We start from the raw sequence: 25,363 nt of genomic DNA on the forward strand, positions 1-25,363 counted from the left end.
TTTTTTTGAGATGGAGTCTCACTGTCACCCAGGCTGGAGTGCAGTGCTGGAATCTCGGCTCACTGCAACCTCCCGGGTTCAAGTGATTCTCCTACCTCAGCCTCCCAAGTAGCTAAGGTTACAGGCCCTTCCACCACGCCTGGGTTTTTTTTTTTTTTTTTTTTTTTTTTTTTTTTTTTTTTGCATTTTTAGTAGTGACAGGGTTTCACCATGTTGGCCAGGCTGGTCTCGAACTCCTGATCTCAGGTGACCAGCCTGCCTCGCCTCCCAAAGTGCTGGGACTACAGGCGTGAGCCACCAAGCCCGGCCCTATTTTATCAATAATAACACTTCGAATCCTCCTAAGAGCCCTATGAGGTAGGTACCATTATCATTATTTTATAGATGAGGAACTGAGGCCCAGAAGAGACAACTAAACCTGCTGAGGGTCACTAACCAGCACCTGGTAGAACCAGGTTTCAAATATGAGCAGGCTCGTCTGAACCCCATGCACTTGAGCACCCTCTGAGATAATTTAGCCCCTTCATCGGTACCAGATCTATGGTGGCCTCCAGAAATGGTTGCTAACTTACTATCATCGTTATTTCTGTCGTACAATTCATTTCCACCTTTCCAATAAACTTTCCCCAACCAGTGAACCTCACTTACTGCCCATAAAGTTCACCTGTGCCTCACCACCCTGCCCTCGCCCGAGTTTTCTGCTCTGACCGAATCCTCACACGCCCGTGCAGCCCCAGCCTCCAACACCAGGTGCACCACCAGGGTATTTACTGATCCAGTGAGTGAAGGTGGGCCCGGCCGGGCTGGTTCCCATCCTCTGATCAACGCCCAGGGGAACCAGTAAACTCCAATGCTGACCATAAGTGCCTCAGAAAGTAGGTCTGCAAAGCCCAGCCCTCCGCTCAGGAACCTATGAAGACCGGGGAGGATGGCGCATATGCGGCCGCAGGATGGAAACCTCGATCAGAAGGCTGGGGCAGGTGACTGGGCTTAATTGCAAATTTTAACATTTACTTCAGCAACCAGTTCATTAAAAACAAACTACTCGCCGGGCGCGGTGGCTCAAGCCTGTAATCCCAGCACTTTGGGAGGCCGAGACGGGCGGATCACGAGGTCAGAAGATCGAGACCATCCTGGCTAACACGGTGAAACCCCGTCTCTACTAAAAAATATAAAAAACTAGCCGGGCGAGGTGGCGGGCGCCTGTAGTCTCAGCTACTCGGGAGGCTGAGGCAGGAAAATGGCGTAAACCCGGGAGGCGGAGCTTGCAGTGAGCTGAGATCCGGCCACTACACTCAGCCTGGGCGACTCCGTCTCAAAAAAAAAAACAAAAAACTATTCTGAGGCCTCTTTTTTTCCTACCAAACCGCGAGAGGAAGCGAAAGAGAGCGCAGCCGCTCTCCCCGGGGCCGTAAGTGCTTCCAGCTATCTGACCTCCACGCTGCCTGCTGCAGCCTCAACCTTTCCCCTGGTTCGGAGTTCTTTCAGCAGTAGGTCCAGGAAAACATCTGCCCCGCTCCCCCACCCCGCCTCCCGAGACTAGGAGCCGGCCAGGACTAAGTAGGAGGGATACCCTAGGGACCCTGCAGGGTTTTAGGGTTGGGGTGGATTGGAAATTGTTCATTGCCTTTCAGTTCCGGGACATAGAAGGACACTGAGTCACCAAGCGCCGCCAAGGGCCGGAAGCCACCGCCCTAGCCTCAGCTGCAATCTAGAGCGCCGCGTATCCCGTGAGCCCGCTGGGGACTACGACTCCCGGCATGCTCCGCGGCCGTCGGAATTAACCCTTCAGGGCTAGGGGCCGCGCTGTGCCCCGCCCCCTCCCCAGCCCCAGACGCGGACCCCGCAGGGTGAGTTTTTGGGGGCTGAGGAGGGCCGCTTTCTTTAAGGTTTAGTGGGGTGTACGTGAGTGTGTGTGTGTGTGTCTGTGTGTCGTGTGTGTGATGTATTTTGTAAAAATGGGACAGTTTGCAGTAATGAGATTCAGACACTGTTTTGCGAATGGGAGACCCAGCATCAACCCCGGGGCCTAAGTGGAGTCACTGCTATCTTCCTCAGAATGCTACCTAAATCCTTTCCTAATTTCCCCCAGAACAAAAGTAGGCCGCAACCCCTCCCCACTCCCAAACGTCCGCCAACTTGGACTCTCTCCCAGTGCCCCCGGCAAGGTTTGTGACCTGGCCCCTGAGTCAGGATTTTTATTATACCCCTGGTTGTGGGGTGAATACTCATGGAGGCCATAGGAGTGCCCACATCCTCTTGGATTAGGGAATTTAAGCCATCTCCCAGAGCCCGCCCTTCTCAGGTGCCACCATAGGGTCCCCACAGGTTCAGCAAGCGCCCTACCTTTTGTTTGTCTTGAATGACAGTGGGCTTGTGGAAGAAGGTCCTTCCATGGAAGAATGGGTAGCAGATGTTCAACCTGATCTTTGCCCCGACTCCTTCCCCAAAACAACACTGCGCACTAGGAGACAATGAGGGATGTCACACTCCTGTTTCTATGACTATTCTTCCTTTATACTGTGAATAGTTTCAATTCTTGGCTGGGTGCGGGCTCAGGAACTACAAGTATTAGGGATTATTAGACTCTATGGTTAACTACCCCTGCTCTTTACAAAGCCATGGTCAGAAAGGAGTGGAGGGGCTGGGCAGATGGGCTGCTTGTTTTTGTCATTGCTCCCAGACCACACTTTAACTTGTTCCAGTTCACACAAGCCTCCCTGACTGCTACCCCTCACCCCACCCCTCAAGAAGACTAAAGCTGCTGGATGACCTGCTTTGCCTCACCACCCCCATCTCAGTGCAAGCATCCTATCCTCACCCTGGAGGTTAACTACCTCTCATTCTGGGCAGTCCCTAGCTTCCTCCCCTGCCCCTAAAGGAAACATTTTTCTTTTCTGGACAGCCTTTGGGGATGAGGGAACAGAGGGAAGAAGACCTTGGGGCAGGAGTCCTGAACCATAGGAGGCCAGGGGAGTGAGGGCAGACGGTTATATCTCTCCTCTACCTCATCCTCGCCACAGCCAACTGGCTCCCTGCCCCTGCCCCCGCCCCTTGACATCCCAGACTCCCTGGCTATTTAAACAGAGATGGGTGCCCCCGTCCACACACTGTCCTTTGGCCACCGGACATCATGCCTCCCAAGAAAGATGTTCCCGTGAAGAAACCGGCAGGGCCCTCCATCTCCAAACCTGCTGCTAAGCCAGCAGCAGCAGCAGGGGCTCCTCCAGCCAAGAGCAAAGCTGAGCCAGCTGTCCCCCAGGCCCCTCAGAAAACCCAGGAGCCTCCAATCGATCTCTCCAAAGTGGTGGTGAGTCTCTGGAAAGTGAAGATAGAATTGGAGGGGGTGGTTTGAGGGTGGGGTACAGCCTAGGGGATTGGGGGTATCTAGAAGGTAGGGAATCAATGAACCCTGGAATGAGATTGGGGTTTTCCCTTAGTTCCCCATTTGGAAGCATCCAGGCTTATGACTCTGCTGTTGTCTTTGCTCTTCTCTCCCTCTAACCTATAACCATGTGTGTACAGCACATGCACACTCACTTACCCCCTGCTGGAGGCAGGGACTCTTAGATGGGGAACATCTGGGTTCTGAGGACAGTTTCAAGGTGAAGGGAAAAGAGCTGTTGCCTGCCCCTGGCTGGTGATTCAACTCAAAAGGCCTGCAGCTCTGAACTCCAGGAGGGGAGGCTGAAGAGGACAGACTTGTTAGACAATCACAGCTGGGGGCCAGGGGTAAATTTAGCCTTTGTTCAGCCCCCAGTTATGTGAGGGATGCAGGGCTCAGGGCAATGGAGGGAGGGAAACAGGTGGCATGGGATTAACCCTGTTCCCAGGAAACCCTCCCCACTGTAATTCCTCTTCTTGGGATTCTCCCAAGGCCCAGAGCTGGGAATGGGACTGAGGTGGCTGGGCTTCCAGCCTGGTCCCTTTGGGCCCCTCCTCAGAAGTGGCTGCCAGTTGGTTGGGAGGAGTGCTGGAGAGGGACTGAATAAACTGTCATCTCTCCCCACCTGCTTTTTTCTTCCACAGATCGAGTTTAACAAGGACCAGCTGGAGGGTGAGGAGAAGCTGGTCTAAGCCCACTGTCCAGTCCCCAATCCCCTGGTCAGATTCTCTTTCTATTCCCCTAACCCCAGTCCCGACCTTGAAAACTCCCAGACTAGTCCTCTTTTCCTCCCTTGTTCTGTTCACATAGTTTCTGAAATTCCCTTCTGTCTGGGGGTGATGGGAACCCCTAATCAGTGTCTACACTGACCCTTCCTTATACCTTAGAGTTCAAGGAGGCCTTCGAGCTGTTTGACCGAGTAGGGGATGGCAAGATCCTGTACAGCCAGTGTGGGGACGTGATGAGGGCCCTGGGCCAGAACCCCACCAACGCCGAGGTGCTCAAGGTCCTGGGGAACCCCAAGAGTGATGGTGAGGGGACCCTTGGAACAATTCGGGTTTTTAGTTTTCAAAAGTTGGATGTTGGTAACAAAGAATGAGGTGGATCTCAGGACTTCAAAAACTGTCAAACACAGAAGCAGGAAAATATCCTAAATGCTGAACAGGATGAAAGCATTGTGGTAGGGTTGGGAGCCGGGTCCTACGTGATACTACAGTGACCTCTCCTTCATCTCTCTCCAACCTCCAGAGCTGAAGTCCCGGCGTGTGGACTTTGAAACTTTCCTGCCCATGCTCCAGGCAGTGGCCAAGAACCGGGACCAAGGCACATATGAGGACTACTTGGAGGGGCTTCGTGTGTTTGACAAGGAGGGGGACGGCAAAGTCATGGGAGCAGAGCTCAGACATGTTCTCACCACCCTTGGTGAGGCAGGCAAGGGGGACCAGAACTCCTTTAGAGTGGAGAGGGGAATGGGGTGGGCCAGAAAAAAGACTGGCCAGATAAGCAGAGCCAGCAGGAGGATTACTATCCTGCAGGTTGTCAGCAGGAGACTGAGAAGGTCAGAGCTGTGGGGGTAGAATCTGAAGGACTTGCTCTTCCAGAGTCTAAAGTGCCTTCCAGAGGACAGAGGAAAAGGGATGAGGCAGGAAATCTGAATTTTCGTTTTGGAAGAGACGTGTGGGTTGTGTGTTCTGGTACAAGTCTCTTAACCTCCTGGAATTGTTTCCTTGTCAGTCAATACTTTCACCAGTACTAGGGTGAAATGGAAAGCAAGAAGCATCCATGACTAGGGAGGATTCCCTTGAGGACTGAGGCTATGAGAAGTCTCCAGGGTGGGAGACTCTAAAGAGTGTGGCCTGGCCAGGTGCAGTGGCTCACGCCTCTAATCCCAGCATTTTGGGAGGCCAAGGCGGGCGGATCACCTGAGCTCAGGAGTTTGAGACCAGCCTGGCCAACATGGTGAAACCCCGTCTCTATTAGTAATACAAAAATTAGGTGGGCATGGTGGCACATGCCTGTAGTCCCAGCTACCCAGGAGGCTGAGGCAGAAGAATCGCTGGAACCCGGGAGTCTGAGGTTGCAGTGAGCCAAGACCACACCACTGCACTCCAGCCTGGGGGACAGAGCAAGATTCTGTCTCAAAAAAAAAAAAAAAGGCCGGCATGGTGGCTCAAGCCTGTAATCCCAGCACTTTGGGAAGCCGAGGTAGGCAGATCACTTGAGGTCAGGAGTTTGAGACCGAGACCAGCATGGCCAACATGGTGAAACCTCATCTCTACTAAAAACACAAAAATGATGGTGGGTGCCTGTAATTCCAGCTTCTCGGGAGGCTAAGGCAGGAGAATCGCTTTAACCCGGGAGGTGGAGGTTGCAGTGAGCTGAGACCGTGCCACTGCACTCCAGCCTGGGCTACAAGAGCAAGACTCAGTTTCAAAAAAAAAAAAACAAAAAACAAAACAGCGTGGCCTGGCCGGGCGCAGTGGCTCACTCCTGTAATCCTAGCACTTTAGGAGGCCAAGGCAGGAGGATCGCTTGAGCCCAGGAGTTCGAGACCAGCCTGGGCAACATAGTGAGATTCATTCTCTATTAAAAAAAAAAAGATTACAAGGCCAGGCGTGGTGGCTCACACCTGTAATCTCAGCATTTTGGGAGGCGGAGGTGGGCAGATCATTTGAGCTCAGGAGTTTGAGACCAGCCTGAGCAACATGGCAAAACCATGTCTCTACAAAAAAATAAAAAAATTAGCCAGGCATGGTGGTGTACACTTGTAGTCCCAGCTACTTCGAAGGCTGATGTGAATCACTGGAGCCCAGGAGGTGGAAGTTGCAGTGAGCCATGATGATGTCACTGCATTCCAGCTGGGTGACAGAGGGAGACCCTATCTAAAAACAAACAAACAAAAAAAATTACAATTGTTATGTTCATATTATTGTTTACAAAAATACATGGAAAAAGCCAGGGGCGGTGGCTCACACCTGTAATCCCAGCACTTTAGGAGGCCGAAGCAGGTGTATGACCTGAGGTCAAGAGTTTAAGAGCAGCCTGCCCAACATGGCGAAACCTCATCTCTACCAGAAATACAAAAAATTAGCCGGGAGCCTGTAGTCCCAGCTACTCGGGAGGCTGAGGCAGGAGAATCGCTTAAACACGGGAGGCGGAGGTTGCAGTGAGCCGAGATCGCTCCACTGCACTCCAGCCTGGGTGACAGGAGCGAAACAACGTCTCGGAAAAAAGCGTTGCCTGGGTGAGTGAAGGAGGGAAACCAGGGCCTTAGACGTTGTGTCTGGGATTCAGGAGAGAAGATGACTGAGGAGGAGGTGGAGACTGTTCTGGCAGGACATGAGGACAGCAACGGCTGCATCAACTACGAGGGTGAGGAGCCAAAAAAGCAGGAGCGGGGCCGGGGGAGGAGGGGAGCCCGGCGTCTTGCCGCGTGTGGGCGGGGGCACCCCTGAATTACCTAGAGTCAGATGTATTATCCAGAGGCCTGCTTCTAAAGCCCCTCTTGCCTCCTCTCTCTGCAGCCTTCTTGAAACACATCCTAAGCGTCTGAGTGCTACAGGTAGGGCCTTCCCACCCCTTCACCACGCCTTAAGAGGCAAATCTCCCGCGCTTCTCAGCCAGCATAGAAAAGTAGCGGAGTTCGTTCTGCTGCCCGGTTGCTGCGCGGGCTCCAGCGCTTGGCAACTTTCGTTTTTTTCCACAGATCCAGTGGGGTCCGGACACTGGGCCCCGCAGGCGGAAGCACGTTCCAGCCACCAGGAGGCCACCTATTGTTTCAAAATAAAGACTGGGTTCCTCTCTTGGTTTCAGACTATTTTTTTCATGGTTGGGGGAGCAGGGGGAGACGGGGAGGGTGCTAGGAGGAGAGGGCGGGAAAAGAGGGCTCTCTCTTCTTCCAGTCCTCCGATATTCCTGCTGTTGGGAGGCGCAGATTAATTGTGCCCCACCCCCCCACTCCCATCCCGGAGCGGTTCTGTGCCCAGGTAGGGCTGGAGAAAGGACGGCGGGCCCCACCCACTTCATTACTAATGTAGCAATCATCTGCATAAACCCAGGTCACGGTTCCTATTGGCTGAGTCCGCTGAGGGTGACGTCATTGGGACGTACTAAGACTAGGGTTGGGCCGAGAGTCGGAGCCATTACTGCAGGAAAAGGTCCCGCAGAGCTGAGCAGCCAAGATGGTGGGGCCCAGGTCCTGGGAGATGGGCAGGATTGGGGGCGAGAGGTGGGAAGAGACGGGTGGGGGACGAGGAGAAGGCAGGGGTAGGAGGCAAAGGGAACCTGAGGACCCGAAAGGTTGGAGGTGGGGTTGGAAAGCCTGGGGCCCTATCCTGCGGGGAAGCGAGTCTGCAGCCTGAAACAGGAGTTTGTGGGGCTGGGATAGAAACTCGGGGGATTGGCATTCAGATGCTGACCAGTTCCCTCTTCTCTGAGCAGTGTGACTTCACCGAAGACCAGACCGCAGGTAGGTTATCACTGATCCCTACCGAGGTCACCCTTAGGGAGAGGGACACCCGCCCCCCAGCACCTATCCTCTAATCTTAATCTATCATCTCTTTAGCACCCCTATGGGATTACCCCCTGGATTATTTTCTCTTCTTTTGGATCCTCCATTTTCTTTTCTCACTTTCTTCCTCCCTCCCCTTCCACTCTAGATCTGAGTCCCAAGCACTGGGTGAGTTTTAGGTGGTGTGGGTATGTGAAAAAACTTGGTCAGCTAATGCCTGCTGTGTGTGGGGTCTGGGGAGGGTGTATAAAGCTGCCTGAGCTCCTTTGTCCCTTAATCAACTACTTCTTTTTTCTCCTCCTGTGATAACTGCCCCTGACCTCCCAGCTTGCAGTTGTGAACACTGTAGAGCAGTGACCTGATATTCTGTGCAGATGGGGACAGGACAGGGGAGTTTGCTAAGGATATGACTGTAGCTCTACCCTCTGGAAGTTCTCTTTGTACTGGAGGGGTGCGAAGTGGCAGGTTGGGATGACCCTAGTCCCAGGCTGCTGCTCTCACTTCCTTATAAGGACAGGACTGAGACTGGGCGGTGGCGAATTCCTGCCCAGAGAAGTGTAGTAGCAGCAGTGGAGATTGGCAGGTCTGCTGCAGGCAGAGGGAGGTGTGTAAATGGATGTTACCAGGCTGCCAGAGGGGGAGGAAGGCTCTATATAGGACACCTGAGTTGGGAGGAAGATAAATAGATCCCTCTTAAGTAGACTTCGGTGTACAGTTTGGTGCAGATATCTGGTTTCCTCAGCATGATCAAAGTTGAATGGGCAGCAGGCTCTGAGGTAGGGTTTGGGTTAACCCTCAAATCCTGTGTTGACATTCATCTGAATCCTCAGAGTTCAAGGAGGCCTTCCAGCTGTTTGACCGAACAGGTGATGGCAAGATCCTGTACAGCCAGTGTGGGGACGTGATGAGGGCCCTGGGCCAGAACCCTACCAACGCCGAGGTGCTCAAGGTCCTGGGGAACCCCAAGAGTGATGGTGAGGGGCCTCAAGAACAACTCTGTGTGGTCATGGGCCCACAGTTCTTCAGCTAAGAGCTTCCCTTTATCCTCATAGGCCCCAAACTCAAAGTCTGGATTAGCAAATCCCATGGATTTCCATGGATTTCCCTGCTTATAGGAGGGAGTCATCTCTCATCTCTCTGTTCAGTTGAGGTCTCTATTATTCCCTGTCCTAAGAACTTGTGTTACTTCTCTGGCCTGACACTTCCACCTCCTTTATGGCAGAGATGAATGTGAAGGTGCTGGACTTTGAGCACTTTCTGCCCATGCTGCAGACAGTGGCCAAGAACAAGGACCAGGGCACCTATGAGGATTATGTCGAAGGACTTCGGGTGTTTGACAAGGAAGGAAATGGCACCGTCATGGGTGCTGAAATCCGGCATGTTCTTGTCACACTGGGTAAGGTTCTGTGTCCTTGTCCTTGAGCTGAGATGCCACCCTGAATTCCTCACTTGTCTCCCAATTACAAAGATGCTTTTTTTTTTTTTTTTTTTTTTTTTTTTGAGACGGAGTCTCGCTGTGGCCGGCCCAGGGCTGGAGTGCACTGGCTGGATCTCAGCTCCTGGCAAGCCCGCCTCCAGGGTTCCGCCCCTTTTTTTTGTCTCCGCCTTCCAGCCTCTCCAGTAGGCTGGGACCTACAGGCGCCCCGCCACCCGCGGCCGGCCTAAGTTTTTTGTATTTTTATAGAGACGGGTTTCACCGTGTGAGCCAGGAGGGTCCTCGATCGTCCTGAACCTCGTGATCCGCCCGCCTCCCGGCCTCACCAAAGTGCGGGATTACAGCTAGCGCTATTCCGCGGGGCCCTGGGTTGCCCTTTTTTTTTTTTTTTTTTGAGACGGAGTCTCCTCTGTCGCCCCCAGGGGGCTGGAGTGCAGTGGCCGGAGTCTCAGCGCACTTGCAAGTCTCCGCCTCCGCGGGTTTTAACAGCCATTCTCCTGCTCAGCCTCCCAAGTGGCTGGGACTCCAGGGCACCTGCCACATTCGCCCGGTCTAGTTTGTTCTTTTTTTTTTTTTTTTTTTTTTTTTTTTTTTTTTTTTTTTTAGTAGAGAGCAAGTGGTTTCACTGTGTTAGCGTCGGATGGTCTCGGCCTCGCCCAATAGTGCTGGGAATTTGACAGGCGTGAGGCCACCGCTGCGCCCTGGTCCCCCCAAAGATGCTTTTCTTTCCCCTGCAGGTGAGAAGATGACAGAGGAAGAAGTAGAGATGCTGGTGGCAGGGCATGAGGACAGCAATGGTTGTATCAACTATGAAGGTAAGGGGTGAACTACGCTTTCTTGGAGGAAGCAGCCGTATGGGGCAGGTCAAATATAGTGTTTGGGGCTTTCCCTATCCCTGGACTTGGGCTCCAAAAAGAGCCAGGAGGCAAGGTGCAGGGCCCTGCCCAGCCCAGCCCAGGAGTGGGAGGTCAGGGGGGTGTAACAGGAAAGGAAGGGGTAGTATTGTAGAGGGTGGGAAGGAATGAGAAGTGAAATAATGGAATGTCTGTCCCCACCGCCTGACCCCTCACCCCATGTCTGTGTCTTGTCTTCACCATGAATGTCTCTTCCTTCCTGCAGCGTTTGTGAGGCATATCCTGTCGGGGTGACGGGCCCATGGGGCGGGTACGGCTCCTCCCAGCCTCTCCTCTAGTTGATCTCCCCAGTGTTTCTTTTTTCCTCAACCTGTGCTCTTTATCCCCTGCCCTTACCCTACTACCATCTGACTTCCTCCTGGCATGTTTCTGCATGGAGCTGACTAGGGAGGGGAGGGATTCCTCATAGAGGAATACAGCCTGGGGGTAAGGTAGCTCCTTACTTCTAGAATGGGCACTGAGGTTTTACTTATAGGGCCCTGGGTGCTGGTGTCTGGGAACTCTCACCAGTCTGTATACCAGTCTGGCTTTAGGGTGACCTTCTGGCCCTGGAGCATGGGTAGCTGGCATAGAGGGGTATGGGTTGCCTGCCCCATTCTGCTGCTATAGCTGAACAGTCCTTTCCCCTTCCCTTGCTGGGCAGCTTGGAGGTACCCTAACCCAAAACTCTTGTCCTCTCCTCCCGCCAGTGGCTGACAGTAGCTGTAGGTGTAGTTAAGAACTTTTCTGCCTCTGCTGTGTTCTTGCTGCTCAGGGTGGGGTGGGGGACTAACAGCTGGTGGGAGGGGAGCTAGGGGCAGGGAGAACTGGTCAGACTCAAGGTGGCTCCTCTGCAAACTGACCCCAGGGTTGGTTGCTGTGGGCATGTTCCCTCTTATGCTACCTTTGCAGTCTTGTAGTCCCCTGGCCCTTGGTGTACCCCTCCACAGCCCTGTTCCCTGGCTCATTCCACCTTTCCTTTCCACAGAGCTCGTCCGCATGGTGCTGAATGGCTGAGGACCCTCCCAGTCTCCCGACTCCGTGCCTTTCCCTGTGTGAATTTTGTATCTAGCCTGAAGTTTCCCTAGGCTCTCTTGTCTCAGCACCTTTCCCATCTTGTCTCTCTTGGATGATGTTTGCCGTCAGCATTCACCAAATAAACTTGCTCTCTGGGCCCTCGGTTCGGTTCTGCTTTCTTTCCTGAACAGGGTAAAGGGGAAGAAGGTGAGGTGGTGATGATTTCTGCCCTGAGGCAGAGTCCAAGGTCAATGGTGCAGGGGTTGAGGAAAGCTGAGGAAGGAAGGCCCTGTACTAGCCGTCTGGGCTTCATTTAAAAACTGCTGGCCCCATTCATCCATCTTAAACAAGCTACCTCTTGGGAGATTAGGAAATCTCCCACCTAGATTGGTCCTACCTAGATCCTGGTAGGACCAAGGCTGGCCATCCCTGTTCCATTCCATATCAGGCTGTCTTCTCCTAGCCTTCCAGCTCCTTAAATCTGGCCCCCGTCCTCCCAAGCTCCCAATAAGGCCTTTTGTGGGGAAGCCTGTGGAGTGTTTATTGGAGCTAAAGCCAGGCCATTATTAGCACTGCCTAAGCCTGTCCATCACCTTAGCAGGGCGAAGGGCCAATAACAACAAAAGAAGGTAAGGGGCCGCCTCCTCCCTTTATAATAAGGGAGGAGTGAAACCACTACTTCTGAAGGGATAAAGACACAAAATTCCATTATTGTGGGAATGTCCTTCCAAGTCTTAAACAGCTTTTAGGGCAGGTGAGAGCCTCTGCTCCTATACCAGCACATAGTCTTGACATCTATGCTGCTGTTCGTGTTTTGTGGGGAGGCGCAGTGTCTGTAGGCCCTGTCTGTGGCTTGCAGAATGTCTCTCCGGCCCAGGTAAACGCCGCTGTGAAGGACTCCAGGAAAGCTGCTCCAATCCCAATCCCCCTGCCTGACAGCCACAGGTAAGAAGAACACAGAATGCACCCACAAGATGGAACTGAAAGCAAATTAATTTATAAAAAAAAAAAAAAGAAAAGAAAAAAGAAAAAAAAAGAAAAAAAGAAAAAGAAAATTTACAGAAAACTTTGAACAGAAGAAAGGTGCTAAGACGCAGAGGGAGAGAAACACGGGGACATAAGGAACAAAGGGCCTGGCGGGAGGAACCAAGAAGAACCAGTGCAGAACCTGGAGGCACACCTGCCTTCCAGTCACAGGGGAGGAGCTGGGACGTGGAGCAGGAATGAAGGAAGCAGAGTTGAGCTCCGAGCCAAGGGTTGGTCCAGCCCAAGGTTGGGCACCCTCTTCCACTGCTCCCAAATCCCTGCATCCTCATCTGGGGAGCCCCCAGCTATCAGCTGAAGTTCTCACAGTCTTGGTGGGAGAGGGAGGAGGCTAAGGGGTCACCCACCAAGTCATAATAAGGAGGTGCTTAAGTGCTTTAAAAAACAATTTCAGGTTTTAAAACTTCGCATCCTCTTACAGTTCCCTTCTCTGCGCCTTCCAGGAGTCCATGGATACAGCCCAGGGAAGGAAGGAGAACAGCCCCCACTGCCCTTTCTTCTATTACCTACCACAGAAATCCCCGAAATTAGGTTTTCCCCACCAAATACACATACGCTGACATCAACTAAGCAGGTGACTTTTAAAAACAAAACTGACATTCAGAGGGAAGAGAATCATTGGCTGAGCTGGGGTGGCCTACAACAGCAACAATGAGGAAGCCGCAGGAGGGATCATTAGTACGAATAAACTCGAATAAGCTCAGTGTAGGGTGGGGGTAGGGGAGCTGGGGCCTTGACTCAGTCACTAAAAAGGGGCTTGGGGAGAGACGGAATCTGCACCCTGTTCTATCCCCAGAGCTCTCCCTGGAATTTTAATTCCCCTTTCCTAAAACTCACTCCCCCTCAAAAAATGTAAAAATTGGTTATTTTTTAGTGGGTAGAAGGGAACTCCAATGTGGCTTTTAAAATCTACTTTTTTTTTTTTTTTAATCCATAGAAAATGCAGTAGTTTGGAGGGAGGTGTACCCTTAGAAGTGGTTAATAGAACCTTGTATAAACACCTTTCACCAGCCCTTCCTTTAGGGCAGCATTCCCATCCTATCCTCTCTCCCAGACATTAGAAACATCTTTTAAACAGAAGTCCTTGAATAATCTGATATAAAAATGCACGCCTCTGTTAGGCATGGTGAGGGCTTTGGAAGGGCGGAAGGAGCTTTCCTTACGTAGTGATGAACTCTCCAGGCTGGGGAGGGTCCCAGTGGTGGGGGAAGGGCTGTTCCTGGAACCGTGATCTCCAGAGGGGGTGAGGGGGAGAGATGTCTGGCTGGCTCCTCACTGTGGAGGTGGCACAGGGGTGACCGTGCCTGGGCTCGGGGCTGTGGGGTCTGGAGGCAGGGGGGTGCCTGGGTCTGTGGAGAAAAGTAAGATGAATCAGTTAGAGTGCGCAGGAGAGAGGGCTCCAGACCCAGACCAACACAGACAGAACCGGGCATGGCATGCAGTGGTTGGGTGGATGAATGAGGTACCCACAATGTTCAACTTCTGTTCCCAACACCCTCTTCTACCTCATACTGAGAAAAACTGATAGAAAGGAGACTCTCTAAATGGGGCATCTGAACGTGATAGGAATAAGCAAAGGGATGATAATCAATCATCATGCAAACAGCTGCTTTTCAAGTTTACAACTGAGATGCTCTCTGCCACAGGATTGCTCCATGACCCACCAGTGAAAGGCCCCAATACCATCCCAAAGGTGGCAGCTGCCAGGCTGGGGACTGGTGGAGGACAGCCAAAGAGGCCCTTCCTCCTGTATTCTAATTTTACCAGAGTGTTCAAAAAAGATTGTGGAAAGTCTAGTACCTGACCTCTTCCCCACCTGCCCGCTCACCCTCCCTCCATGTGGACCCCTCTCCCTCACCCTTCTCCCCTCTTGGCCCCTTCTCACCTGGCAGTGGGCTGGCACTGGGCAGGAGGTTGCCCTGAACAGCTGCCACAATGGCAGGGCTTTGGGCTGCGGCGGATCCGAGCCCCGGCCCGAGAGGCAAGGAAGATGGCATGGTGGTGGTCGCCGGCAGGTTAGGATGTAGAGGGTTCGCCATGGACACAGGCAGGTTAGGTGGGGGGAGAGTGCCCGGGGCAAACGGGAGATGGTGGTGATGCCCATGCAGGTTAGGAGGAGGGGGGAGGTTAATACTGATGGAGTCAGCTAGACTACCAAATGGGATGATGGATGGAGCAGGAGGAGGAGGAGGAGGCGGCATGCCAAAAGGCAAACCCAAAGGAGCATTACCCGCCACGCCTGGGTGCCCGCTGCCTGGCACTGCCCCTGGCATCATTGAGGGAGGAGTTTGTTGGTTGGGGAACGGTGAGGGGCCTGAGAATAAAGATGAGAGATGGAGAAAGTTAGGTATAAAATGTTGCTTAACAACTCACCTTTTCTTTTTTATTTTTCTTTTAGACGGAGTTTCACTCTGTCGCTAGGCTGGAGTGCAGTGGCACTATCTTGGCTCACTACAACCTCCGCCTCCCAGGTTTAAGCAATCTCCTGCCTCAGCCTCCCGAGTAGCTGGTACTACATGCGCCCACCACCATACCCAGCTAATTTTTGTATTTTTAGTAGAGATGGGGTTTTACCATGTGTTGGCCAGGATGGTCTTGATCTCTTGACTTCGTGATCCACCCGCCTCTGCCTCCCAAAGAATAACTCACTTTTACAAACAAGGATAATCTAGCCATTCCTTGGCACCGTCTTCCCTTTTTCTGACACTAGAGTAAGTGAACAAAATTCCAAAGCTCTCGAGTTTGGGGAAGGATTCCTGCTGGTTTAGGGGCCTAAGAGAACATAGGCCCATCTATAGAAATTAAGGCTAACCTCATCTCCAGACTCATCTTGTATTCCCTTTGTGGGGAACTGAGACATTCACCTGGATTCTTCTAGTCAACAAAAGTTCTGGAACATAACACTTACCATGGGGTCCAGGGGGGGGAACCCCTGGTGGGACTGCCCCAGGCTGGGGGGCTCCAGCTGGTTGCTGCTGCTGTGGCCCTGCAGTTGACCCTGCCTGCCCAATCTGTTCAGAAGGGCCCAAGCTTCCTGGAGGGGCCCCACTGCCAGCAGGAGCAGGGACTACAGAGGCTGGAGCCACAGCCAAGCCATGGACTGCGGGTGGCCCAGCAGCCCCTGTCGGGGGGATAGGCTGGGAGCCTGGGGGCAGGGCTGGCGGTGGCTGCTGCTGCTGTTGGTGCATCTGTTGGAAGTGCTGCTGCCGAGCCCTCATCTCCGCATACTTCAGCTGCTCCATGTGGAAGGCTTGTCTGTCGGCCAGGAGCTGCTGCCTCTGATACTCCAGCTGCCAGTGCCAATTGAGTATTGTTATCCAATTTTCAGCCGATCCCAAAGGCAAATGCCTTGACCCCTGCTTTGTCTTCTTCTGAAAGATCCTGCCTCTCAATCAGAAGGTTCCCAAAATCTACATCTTACGCTTGTGCCTCCTCTGTCCTCCCCACCCCACTTCGTGCAAATTCCCATGACCTTTATGTCTCCTGGGTGCCTACATGGTTTCTTATTGCAATGACTTTAACCTGGTCCCAGTTCACTTCAGCTACAAAGCTCTGAACTTGCCATTACCTTGTTTTGGAAAATGCTTCCAGTTCCTTTTGTCAACTCAAGTTCTTTTCTTACTTCAAAATTCACTAAAAACTCACTGTTCTCAGGAAGCTATCCCAGATCAATTCATTTGCCTCTGAGCTTTAGCTTTATTTTATGATCTCAGGACTTAGAAACTTGATGTGCAATCTCTCTCTTTTTTTTTTTTTTTTTGAGACTGAGTCTCACTCTGTTGCCCAGGCTGGAGTACAGTGGTGTGATCTCACTGCAACCTCTGCCTCCCTGGTTCAAGCAATTCTCCTGCCTCGGCCTCCCGAGTAGCTGGGATTACAGGTGTGCACCAGCATGTCACGCTAATTTTTTGCATTTTTTATTCTTTAGTAGAGACAGGGTTTCACCGTGTTAGCCAGGATGGTCTCGAGCTCCTGACCTTGTGATCCACCCGCCTTAGCCTCCCAAAGTGCTGGAATTACAGGCATGAGCCACCATGCCCGGCCGATGTGCAATCTCTTAACGTGAATTTGTCAGATACTTTAAACCTTCTTAACTGTTTCTGATGTCTCCATATTGTATATTCATTTGATGTCTATCATTAAACCTTAAGTTCTCTGAGATCCCTATCTTTTATTTCTTTCTTTTTTTTTTTTTTTGAGATAGGGTCTCACTCTGTCAACCAGGCTGGAGTGCAATGGTGCAAACATGGCTCAGTGCAACCTTGACCTCCTGGGCTCAAACGATCCTCCCACCTCTGCTTGCTGAGTAGCTGGGACCACAGGCTCACGTCACCACGCCCGGCTAATTTGTTTATTTTAAAAAATTTTTTGGTCTGGGCACGGTGGCTCTTGCCTGTAATCCCAGGGCTTTGGGAGGCTGAGGCGGGCGGATCACCTAAGGTTGAGTTTGAGACCATCCTGGCTAACACAGTGAAACCCTGTCTCTACTAAAAATACAAAAATTAGCTGGGCATGGTGGCATACACCTGTAATCCCAGCTACTTGGGAGGCTGAGGGAGGAGAATTGCTTGAACCCAGGAGGCGGAGGTTGCAGTGAGCTGTGATTGCACCACTGCACTCCAGCCTGGGCGAAAGAGTGAGACTCCATCTCAAAAAAAAAAAAGCGTGGTGACTCACACCTGTAATCCAACACTTTGGGAAGCAGAGGTGGGCCACCCACCTGAGATTGGGAGTTCGAGACCAGCCTGACCAACATGGAGAAACCCCATCTCTATTAAAAATACAAGGCCGGGTGCGGTGGCTCACGCCTGTAATTCCCAGCACTTTGGTGAGGCCGAGACCAGTGGCGGCGGATCATGATGGTCAGAGAGATCGAGACCATCCGGGCATAACACGGTTGAAACCCGTCTCTACTAAAATACAAAATAATTAGCCGGGTTGTGGTGGCGGTGCCTGTAGTCCCAGCTACTTGGAGGCTGAGTCAGGAGAAGGACGTGAACCACGGGGGCGGAGGCTTTGCAGTGGCTGAGATCCGGCCACTGCACTCCAGCCCTGGGCGACAGAGCGAGACTCCGCTTCAAAAAAAAAAAAAAAAAAACAAAATTAGCTGGGCATGGTGGCACATGCCTGTAATCCCAGCTACTGGGGAGGCTGAGGCAGGAGAATCACCTGAACCCAGGAGGCAGAGGTTGTGGTGAGCCAAGATCGCACCATTGCACTCCAGCCTGAGCAACAAGAGCGAAACTCTTGTCTCAAATAAATAAATAAATAAATAAATAAAATAAATTGTCAAGACAGGGATCTCACTATGTTACCCAGACTGGTCTTGAACTCCTGGGCTCAAGTGATCCTCTGCTTCAGCCTACCAAAGTACTGTGATTACAGATGTGGGCCACTATGCCTGGTCCCTATCGTCTGTTTCTTTTTATGTCCTCCAAAGATAAAATGGTTCAACACTATGTCTGTTCCATTCCCTTTCCAAGTTCACCTCCTGGATCTGAGGCCCTAACCCTCTCTCTCATCGTTCCTTAAGCCCACTTACTCAATCACTATTTGAGTCTACTATGGGTCAAGCACTGTTCAAGGACCTGGTGATGCAGCAATCAAAACAACCAACTAGAGTCCTTGCCTCATGGAGCTGACCTTCTGTGGGACCTCAGTCCCCAGACTTCACTTGTGAGACCACTTAACTGTCCTTAACTGGCTGCCCTACTCCTGCCCTGCTCTGCTTTGAAGCCCTGTCAGTCTCAGGCTTTCCCCGCTGTTGCTTATATCTCTTTCACTGAAACGCTCGCACGCGCGCGCGCACACACACACACACACGCCCCTCTGATTTTAAACTGAGGCACAGCACAGCAGGGTTCTAGGGCTCCTGCTACTCACTGCTTCTCGTTCCCGGTCCATGATAGTCTCCAGCTCCTCAAAGTGCCGAAGTTTGATCTCCAACTTTTTCATCTGGGTCTCCACCAGCAGGGCCACCAAAGATTTGATCTTCCTTTCCTCAACAGCAGCCAAGTGCTAGGGAAGGAGGAATGAGACAACACATCAGTGGGAGGACCCAACTGAAGACAATACAGAAGAAAGGTAGGGTGGATGCTGGCAGGTATAAGAACAAACTTGCTGTGGTAACAACTCATGGTGAAAGGGCTTGACTTTTTTTGTGCTGGGATGATAGGTGTGAGCCACCGTGTCTTTTTTTTTTTTTCTTTTGAGACAGTCTCACTCTTTTGAGACAGCTGCCCAGGCTGGAATGCAGTGGCATGATCTCAGCTCACTGTAAACTCCGCCTCATGGGTTCAAGCAATTCTCGTGCTTTAGCCTCCCCAGTAGCTGGGATTACAGACATGCGCCACCACGCCGGCTAATTTCTGTGTTTTTAGTAGAGACAGGGTTTCACCATGTTGGCCAGGCTGGTCTCAAACTTCCAACCTCAGGTGATCCACCTGCCTCAGCCTCCCAAAGTCCTGGGATTACTTAGACGTGTGAGCCACTGTGGCCAGCCTTTTAACAAATTAAATTATTTTGGCCAGGTGGGGTGGCTCATGCCTGTAATCCTAGCACTTTGGGATGCTGAGTCGAGCAGATCCCTTGAGTCCAGGAGTTCGAGACCAGCCTGGGGCAACAGGGTGAAACCCCGTCTCTACTAAAAATACAAAAATTAACCAGGCATGGTGGCAAGTGCCTGTAATCCCAGCTACTCGGGAGGCTGAGGTGGGAGAATCGCTTGAACCCAGGAGGTGGAGGTTGCAGTGAGCCGAGATTGTGCCACTGCACTCCAGCCTGGACAACAGAGTGAGACTCTATCTCAAAAAATAAATAAATAAATAAAACATGGAGGTTGGGTGTGGTGGCTCACACCTGTAATTCCAGCAATTTGGGACGCCAAGGCAGGTGGATCACCTGAGGTCAGGAGTTCAAGACCAGCCTGGTCAACATGGTGAAACCCCGTCTCTACTAAAAATACAAAGAGTTAGCCAGGCATGGTGTTGTGCGCCTGTAATCCCAGCTACTCGGGAGGCAGAGGCAGGAGAATCACTTGAACCTGGGAGGTGGAGGCTGCAGTGAGCCGAGATCTGACAGAGCAAAACTCTGTCTCAAAAAAAGAACATGGAGATACTGTGGCAAAGGGTAACACGGAATGAAATACCGACAGGGTTGAAAACAGGCCCAATCGTGACATATTTTTTAAAGCTTAGAGAAGGGATGACCAACTTTACCTCCTCCAGAGATTAAAAAAAAAAAATAAATAGGTCAGCATTATTTAAGGTGTGAGTGAGGAAGGATTTCCTCTAAGTGACATGAGATTAGAGAAGTGGGCATTTTCTTCCCTGAGGTCTTCAAGGTCTGGCCTCACCTTGGCTTTCACTGCGGCAGCAGCCAGGGCGGCAGCAGCAGCGGTGGAGAGGTTGCCCTCGCCAATGTCCCGCTCCACCTTTGTCTTCCTTTCCCCCTCAGACTCCACCACTTCCTTCAGCACTTCCTCCTGCCCTTCCTTTGGCTCCTTCTCCTTCTCAGGATCGACTGGGCCAGGACAAGGGTTAAGTTAGCCCACAGTTTCACCTCTCTTCCCTGCACCCCCACCTACCCTTGTGGGAGGCTCACCTATTGGGTCTCCATCACTCTTCTCAGACTCCTTCTCACTGTCACCTTCTTTCCCTTTCTCCTCATCCTTCTTGGGAGCCTCGCTGGTTTTCTCCTTTGCTTCCTCCTCTATGGCACCCCCTCCTTCTCGGGGTTCCTGAAATTCCAGTGACAGAAAAGGAGAGTTATCAGGGATTGGGGTGATTAGTTCTCACACAGAGGGGCCAGACAGGGAACTAAATTTATTCCTCTTACTTCGGAGGTGATTTCATTCTAGGAGACAACCCTGTCCAAAACCAGCCCTTGCCCACCTAAGCTGAACAAGGCCAATTCCCCCATCACCACAGTGCTGCACGCAGCCCCTGCAGCTCCCAGCAATCCCTCTGTACCTTGGGCTCCTTCTTCTCATCTGTAGCCTGGCCTTCCACCCGAGCCTCGTCATTCCCGCTCTCCTCTGGGCCCATGGGAAAGGAAAATAGGAAATGTCTAATACACAGTCGTCTGTCTGTGTCTAACACTCTTCTTTTTTTAAGAGACAGGCTCTTGCTGTGTTGCCCAGGTTGGTCTCAAACTCCTAGGCCCACGCAATCCTCTTACCTCAGCCTCCTGAGCAGCTTGGACTACAGGTGTGAGCCTCTGCACCCAGCTTCTCCATAACACCTGTTTTTTTTCTTTTGAGACAGGGTCTCACTCTGTCGCCCAGGCTGGAGTGCAGTAGCACAATCATGGTTCACTGCAGCCTTGACTTCCTGGGCTCAAGTGATTCTCTCACCTCAGCCTCCTGTGTACCTGAGGCTATAGGCGCACGCCACCACACCTGGCTAATTTTTTTGGTATTTTTTGTAGAGACGGGATTTTGCCACGTTGCCCAGACTGGTTTCAAACTCCTGGGCTCAAATGATCTGCCCACCCCAGCCTCCCAAAGTACTGGGATTACAGGCATGAGCCACTGTGCCCAGCCTTCACAAGACTTTTTTCTTTTTGAGACGAAGTCTTGCTTTGTCACCCAGACTGGAGTGCAGTGGCCTTGATCTTGGGTCACTGCAACCTCTGGCACCCAGGTTTAAGCTATTGTCCAGCCTCAGCCTCCGAAATAGCTAGGATTACAGGTGCATGCCACCACGCCCAGCTAATTTTTGTATATTTAGTAGAGACGGGGTTTCAGCATCTTAGCCAGGCTGGTCTTGAACTCCTGACCTCATGATCCACCCGCCTCAGCCTCTCAAAGTGCTGGGATTACAGGCGTGAGCCACCACGCCCGGCCTTCACAAGACTTTTCTAATAGCCCCTTCTACAAGCCAAGATTTTTCTACCCAAAATCTTCATGAGAGGACCAGTAGGGGTCCAGAGCCCCTGAGGTAAACTCATGGGGAAAATAAAAACCCTACCGATTTTCTCATTCATGTTGTGCTCTGATGCCAACTTGAGGCAGAAATGGCACAGGGAGGCCAGGGTGGCTCCGGCTCTTGTGAAAGGCAAGAAATGTGGGAACCTGCCTGGCCTTACCAATCCGCTCAGGCTCATCAGAGGTGGTTCCTGCAATGCCACTGCTTTCCAGACCGAAGGCCGGGTCCGCCTTGCCTGTTACTTTGGCTGCTTCTTCCACTTTCCGAACATGGGCCTCCACCAAGGCCGTGGGTACCTCTTCCTTCATTTTGGAGAACTCCTCTGTAAGACCCAGAAAGGATGAGGCTGGGAGTGGCGCAGGGGGACAGTTCTGGCAATCCCTGCAAAAGCTTACTCACAAGCCCATGTCTTCATCTAAGCCAGCATGGAGCCTAGACAGATGCCTGAGCTGAGGCCCGCACAGACAAGGCCAGCAGGGCAGCCAAACTTGAGAGGATTCAGTCTGAGTAACTAGCCCTTCAAAAGCAAACTAAGAAGGCCAGGTGGAACCGCCCACCCCCATTACCTAGGGCTGACTTTGCAGCAGCAGAGGCGACTCGGGGATCGACGACAGAGGCCAAGAAGGCAACAGTGCTCATAACAGGGTTGCCCGACTGACTGAAGGGGATGGGTTGGTAGGCCAGGGGGCCTAGGGAGGCCTCTGAGTCCTCCAGGTATGGGTCTTCAATGGGAAGACGAAGAAAATGCAAGATGCACTCGTCCTGTGTGCGGCTTCCCACATGCTCGGACACTTTGTTCCAGTCATCTTTGTACATTTCCAGTGCCTGGTGGTAGTGGTGGAGACATAACTCCGCTTACTTAGCCACTTTTCTCGAAGGCCGACTCCCCCCATCCTACTAAGGGCAGCTGGTTTCAAAGCTCTCTATGTTCTGGTATTTGTGTACTCTGCTAGGTCCAAGAGGGATCTTGAAGTAGCACTAAGAAAGGATATGAAGTTAATGAAATGGCCCAAATCCCCAGCCTGGAGCTGGTCCCTGGGGCAGGTGCAACAGGCATTGGGAACGGGAGAGACAGGGCAAGATCATGCTCTGCTCATGCCAAACTCCACGATCTCTCCTCACTCACAAGTGTGGCCAGCAACTTCAACATGTCTGTTTTCTTTTTTTGTTTGTTTGTTTTTTGAAACAGGGTCTTGTCTCACTCTGTCACCCACGCTGGAGTGCAGTAGTATGATCACAGCTCACTGGAGCCTTGACCTCCTAGGCAATCCTCCCACTTAGCCTCCTGAGTAGCTGGGACCACAGGTGTGTGCCACCACACCTGGCTAATTTTTAAAATTTTTCATAGAGACAGAGTCTCACTATGTTGTTCAGGCTCATCTCGAACTCCTGGGCTCAAGCAATCCTCCTGCCTTGGCTTCCCAAAGTGCTGGGATTACAGGTGTGAGCCTCTACACGGAGCCCACTTCTGTTTCCAGAGAAAAACTCTTTTCTTTGCCCCAATTACCTCCAGGAGAAGCAGGGTTTCCTGTTCTGTCCACTCACGAGTGGCACTGGCTGCAGCTTTGCTCTGCAGGGGAAACACAGGCAGGTCAGAAGAGAGGAGCCTGTGACCTCTGAGGAGTGAGCATTCTCTACCCCTAAAGTCGGCCCCCACCTCCTACCTTGGAGGGAACATTCTTTTTTGTGTACATGTCTGTGCGCAGCCCAAAGTTTTGCATGTCTGTTGGTTTCTCTTTGCCTTTGTCAGGAAAGTTGAGCATTTGTTGGGAAGCAGAGGTCTGCTATTTGTGGAGGGAAAGAAAGAGGTGAGTACAAGTGACCACTGGGAGCCAGGGGCTGACAGAGAGAAAAAACAGACAGAAGGAGCTTCTTTCCCAAAGCCAGGGACACCCCTGGGTGGGACTTCCTCCCTTACTGCTGTAGTTCCTCTGCTCTCATGTCTCTTCTTCCCGGGCAGGGGCCCCCCAATAAAGGGGCAAATGAGCAGCCCAGCAGGGTCTGCACCCCACCTACCAGCTCTGGCTTGCCCTTAGCCGTCTCTGGCACCAGGTCATCCAGCTCTTTGCCCTTTCGCCCAGCCTTGGTATCAGCATCAACCTGGCGGCCCTGGGGGACAGAGCTTGGCGTCATGGAGGCTGGGCAGGAAATGACCAGGCCAAGGCCCTGGAGGCCTCAAGACCAAATGCTGGGCGGCCCGCAAGCTCTGGGGGCACTCATGCCACTGTTCCATGTTCCCTTCATGATTAGTAAGACATGTCATTGGCATGATATCCATATATATTCACATTATCTTTACAGGTTCTCTTAGGAGCTGGACAATTATGTTCTAATCCTAGATTTGGTACTCTGTGACCTTGGGCAAGCCACATAACCTTCTTCCTAAATTTTATAATGGATGAAGTGAAAATGGAAAAAAAAAAAAAAAAAAGAAAGTGATAATTATGAGGCAAAATGAAAAAATGTGGCAAAGATGACAAAGTTTAAAATTTCATGCAAGTTAATTTTAAGCCATTTTTTACTATCTATTGAATCCCCTACATTAGCCTGTCTGCTCCTTGAGTAAAAGGATAATCTCTTCTCCCTCAGCAATTACAGCCTTAGGTACAAAGGCTAAGAGAGGGTGCTAAACACATGGGGCTGATTCCTGTGGCCCTTTGCATCCCATGGAAAAGGAAGAAGCCTCAAAACACTCCTGAACCATTAGCCTAAAAACCAGAAAAAGAAAAGTTCAAAGAAGCCCAATCTTCCCAACCCTGCCCCGTCCCCATAGCACCTCACCCTACCTGAGGGGTCTTGGGCTGCAGAGGCACCAGCCCTGATGGTGTGTCAGCCAAGACATGGAAGTGAGAGGTAGGCGGAGGCCCCATTGGGGTTGGTCGACTCTCAGCATCCACTTGGTAGTTAATAAGACCCCACTGTTCTAGGAAGGCATGGACCCTGTGTGGAGAGAAGCAGAGACAGTGTCACACGGATAGCCAGAAAGGTGCACGAGAAAGAGGAAAACTGGGGGTAGAAGTTGGGGCATAAACCCCTTCCCCACGCAACCCTGGCCTTTTCCTCTGTTCATTGTACTCCTTAGGAAATTTTACCTACTCCAGTTGTTCATTTACCACCTAAATGCCAGTGACACCCAAGTCTACATCTCCAGCCTGGGCCAATCTCTATATCCACCTACCTACTGAACATTTCTTCCTGAATAGCTAGTAAAACTGAACCAGTTTCTTTCTTTTCTTTTCTTTTTTTTCTTTGCCCTTCCTCCCTCCCCCCTCCCTCCCTCTCCCTCTCTCTCCTTCTCTCTTTTTTTCTATCTCTGAGAGGCTAAAGTGCAGTGGTGTGATCACCGCTCACTGCAGCCTCCACCTCTAGGGCTCAGTGATCCTCCTATCTCAGCCTCCTGAGTCACTAAGAGCACAGACACGTGCGACCACGCCTAGCTAACTTTTTTGCATTTTCTGTAGAGATAGGGTTTCGCCATTTTGCCCAGGCTGGTCTCGAACTTCTGGCCTCCAGCAATCCTCCCACCTTGGTCTCCCAACATGTTTAGATTATAGGCATGAGCCACTACACCTGGCCTGAACCAGTAGCTTTCAATTACACACGTGCTCCTTCTTTGTCCTATATTCTACACTTCAGAGAATGCCACTGCTAATCCCTCAAGTCATTCATTCCCAAACCTGTACTTCACCTTTCTCTAGAGGTGTTTTTTTCTGCCTGCTCCTCTATGTTCCTTGCTGGCATCTCTACTGTTGTCAAAACACATCCATAGGCAGGCATCCTCATGTACCCCCTTCCCCTCAGCCACAAGACCCACCTCATGATGGCACAGACATCACCCGCTAGGTTTCGGCGACAGGCGGTAGAGGTAAGATACTCTTGGGGGTTCAGTCGGTAAGTGTCAATCATAAAGTTTCGATAGGCCAGGTAGCTTAGAAGAGAGAGAGAGAAACAAGAAAAAAAATAAATGTTTGTTAAAGGGCTAAAGGAAAAAATGGTAAGAGAGCTAACAACTTCTCCTGCATGATAAAGGTGGAAAAAAGTAGATTATTTGACTCAATACACTGAGTGCCTGCTATGTGCTAGATGAAAGGGTTTCAGATAGGTCTTACTTTTCCTAGATGGTGTTTTCTTTTTTTTTTTTTTTTTTTTTTT

The 25,363-nt window shown here is 51.6% G+C and overlaps 3 protein-coding genes across 10 annotated transcripts in view; 2 read left to right on the forward strand and 1 right to left on the reverse strand.

Annotated features, from left to right (window-relative positions):
* The first annotated feature begins 1,639 nt into the window (after positions 1 to 1,639).
* MYL6B (myosin light chain 6B) lies at positions 1,640 to 7,192 on the forward strand. 2 transcript variants are annotated; one of them, XM_017853247.1, is made up of 8 exons: positions 1,640 to 1,850; positions 3,088 to 3,310; positions 4,030 to 4,057; positions 4,273 to 4,416; positions 4,634 to 4,807; positions 6,680 to 6,757; positions 6,910 to 6,947; positions 7,092 to 7,192. In XM_017853247.1, exons 2-7 carry the CDS (start codon positions 3,134 to 3,136, stop codon positions 6,936 to 6,938), a joined length of 630 nt encoding a protein of 209 aa, XP_017708736.1. In that variant the 5' UTR covers positions 1,640 to 1,850; positions 3,088 to 3,133; the 3' UTR covers positions 6,939 to 6,947; positions 7,092 to 7,192. The 2 variants fall into 2 exon arrangements, with proteins under 2 accessions (XP_017708736.1, XP_017708735.1); XM_017853246.1 differs by lacking the exons at positions 6,680 to 6,757; positions 6,910 to 6,947; positions 7,092 to 7,192 and having other exon boundaries at positions 4,634 to 4,977.
* A 238-nt stretch (positions 7,193 to 7,430) lies between these two features.
* MYL6 (myosin light chain 6) lies at positions 7,431 to 11,402 on the forward strand. 2 transcript variants are annotated; one of them, XM_017853248.1, is made up of 7 exons: positions 7,431 to 7,569; positions 7,826 to 7,853; positions 8,726 to 8,869; positions 9,118 to 9,291; positions 10,068 to 10,145; positions 10,450 to 10,494; positions 11,212 to 11,402. In XM_017853248.1, the coding sequence occupies exons 1-6, from the start codon at positions 7,567 to 7,569 to the stop codon at positions 10,476 to 10,478; spliced, it is 456 nt and encodes a 151-aa protein (XP_017708737.1). In that variant the 5' UTR covers positions 7,431 to 7,566; the 3' UTR covers positions 10,479 to 10,494; positions 11,212 to 11,402. The 2 variants fall into 2 exon arrangements, with proteins under 2 accessions (XP_017708737.1, XP_017708738.1); XM_017853249.1 differs by lacking the exon at positions 10,450 to 10,494 and having other exon boundaries at positions 7,482 to 7,569.
* An 813-nt stretch (positions 11,403 to 12,215) lies between these two features.
* SMARCC2 (SWI/SNF related BAF chromatin remodeling complex subunit C2) overlaps positions 12,216 to 25,363 on the reverse strand; it is a 26,146-nt gene continuing 12,998 nt past the window's right edge. The window contains exons 15-29 of one of the 6 annotated variants that reach the window (XM_017853243.1): positions 25,026 to 25,139; positions 23,998 to 24,151; positions 23,228 to 23,320; positions 22,876 to 22,992; positions 22,719 to 22,781; positions 21,778 to 22,036; positions 21,372 to 21,533; positions 20,255 to 20,319; positions 19,887 to 20,022; positions 19,639 to 19,805; positions 18,168 to 18,302; positions 15,193 to 15,574; positions 14,515 to 14,598; positions 14,170 to 14,235; positions 12,216 to 13,633 (exon numbers count right to left, since the gene is read on the reverse strand). In XM_017853243.1, coding sequence (XP_017708732.1) covers positions 13,557 to 13,633; positions 14,170 to 14,235; positions 14,515 to 14,598; positions 15,193 to 15,574; positions 18,168 to 18,302; positions 19,639 to 19,805; positions 19,887 to 20,022; positions 20,255 to 20,319; positions 21,372 to 21,533; positions 21,778 to 22,036; positions 22,719 to 22,781; positions 22,876 to 22,992; positions 23,228 to 23,320; positions 23,998 to 24,151; positions 25,026 to 25,139 — 2,074 coding nt within the window. In that variant the 3' untranslated portion in view covers positions 12,216 to 13,556. Of the gene's footprint in view, positions 13,634 to 14,169; positions 14,599 to 15,192; positions 15,575 to 18,167; positions 18,303 to 19,638; positions 19,806 to 19,886; positions 20,023 to 20,254; positions 20,320 to 21,371; positions 21,534 to 21,777; positions 22,037 to 22,718; positions 22,782 to 22,875; positions 22,996 to 23,227; positions 23,321 to 23,997; positions 24,152 to 25,025; positions 25,140 to 25,363 lie in introns of all 6 variants that reach the window. The other 5 variants (XM_017853242.1, XM_017853244.1, XM_017853238.1 and 2 more) reach the window with 5 other exon arrangements.

The sequence above is a fragment of the Rhinopithecus bieti genome, unplaced genomic scaffold, assembly GCF_001698545.2.
Source record: "Rhinopithecus bieti isolate Rb0 unplaced genomic scaffold, ASM169854v2 scaffold_35950, whole genome shotgun sequence".
NCBI lineage: Eukaryota > Metazoa > Chordata > Mammalia > Primates > Cercopithecidae > Rhinopithecus > Rhinopithecus bieti.

Excerpts from the sequence above, each read along its gene's own strand:
- MYL6B (XM_017853246.1), top strand. The coding sequence starts at position 3,134 with ATGCCTCCCAAGAAAGATGTTCCCGTGAAGAAACCGGCAGGGCCCTCC. Across the intron at positions 3,311-4,029 it reads TCGATCTCTCCAAAGTGGTG|ATCGAGTTTAACAAGGACCA; the intron begins GTGAGTCTCTGG and ends TTTCTTCCACAG. Across the intron at positions 4,417-4,633 it reads GGGGAACCCCAAGAGTGATG|AGCTGAAGTCCCGGCGTGTG; the intron begins GTGAGGGGACCC and ends TCCAACCTCCAG.
- MYL6 (XM_017853248.1), top strand. Across the intron at positions 8,870-9,117 it reads GGGGAACCCCAAGAGTGATG|AGATGAATGTGAAGGTGCTG; the intron begins GTGAGGGGCCTC and ends CCTTTATGGCAG. Across the intron at positions 10,146-10,449 it reads TGGTTGTATCAACTATGAAG|CGTTTGTGAGGCATATCCTG; the intron begins GTAAGGGGTGAA and ends TCCTTCCTGCAG.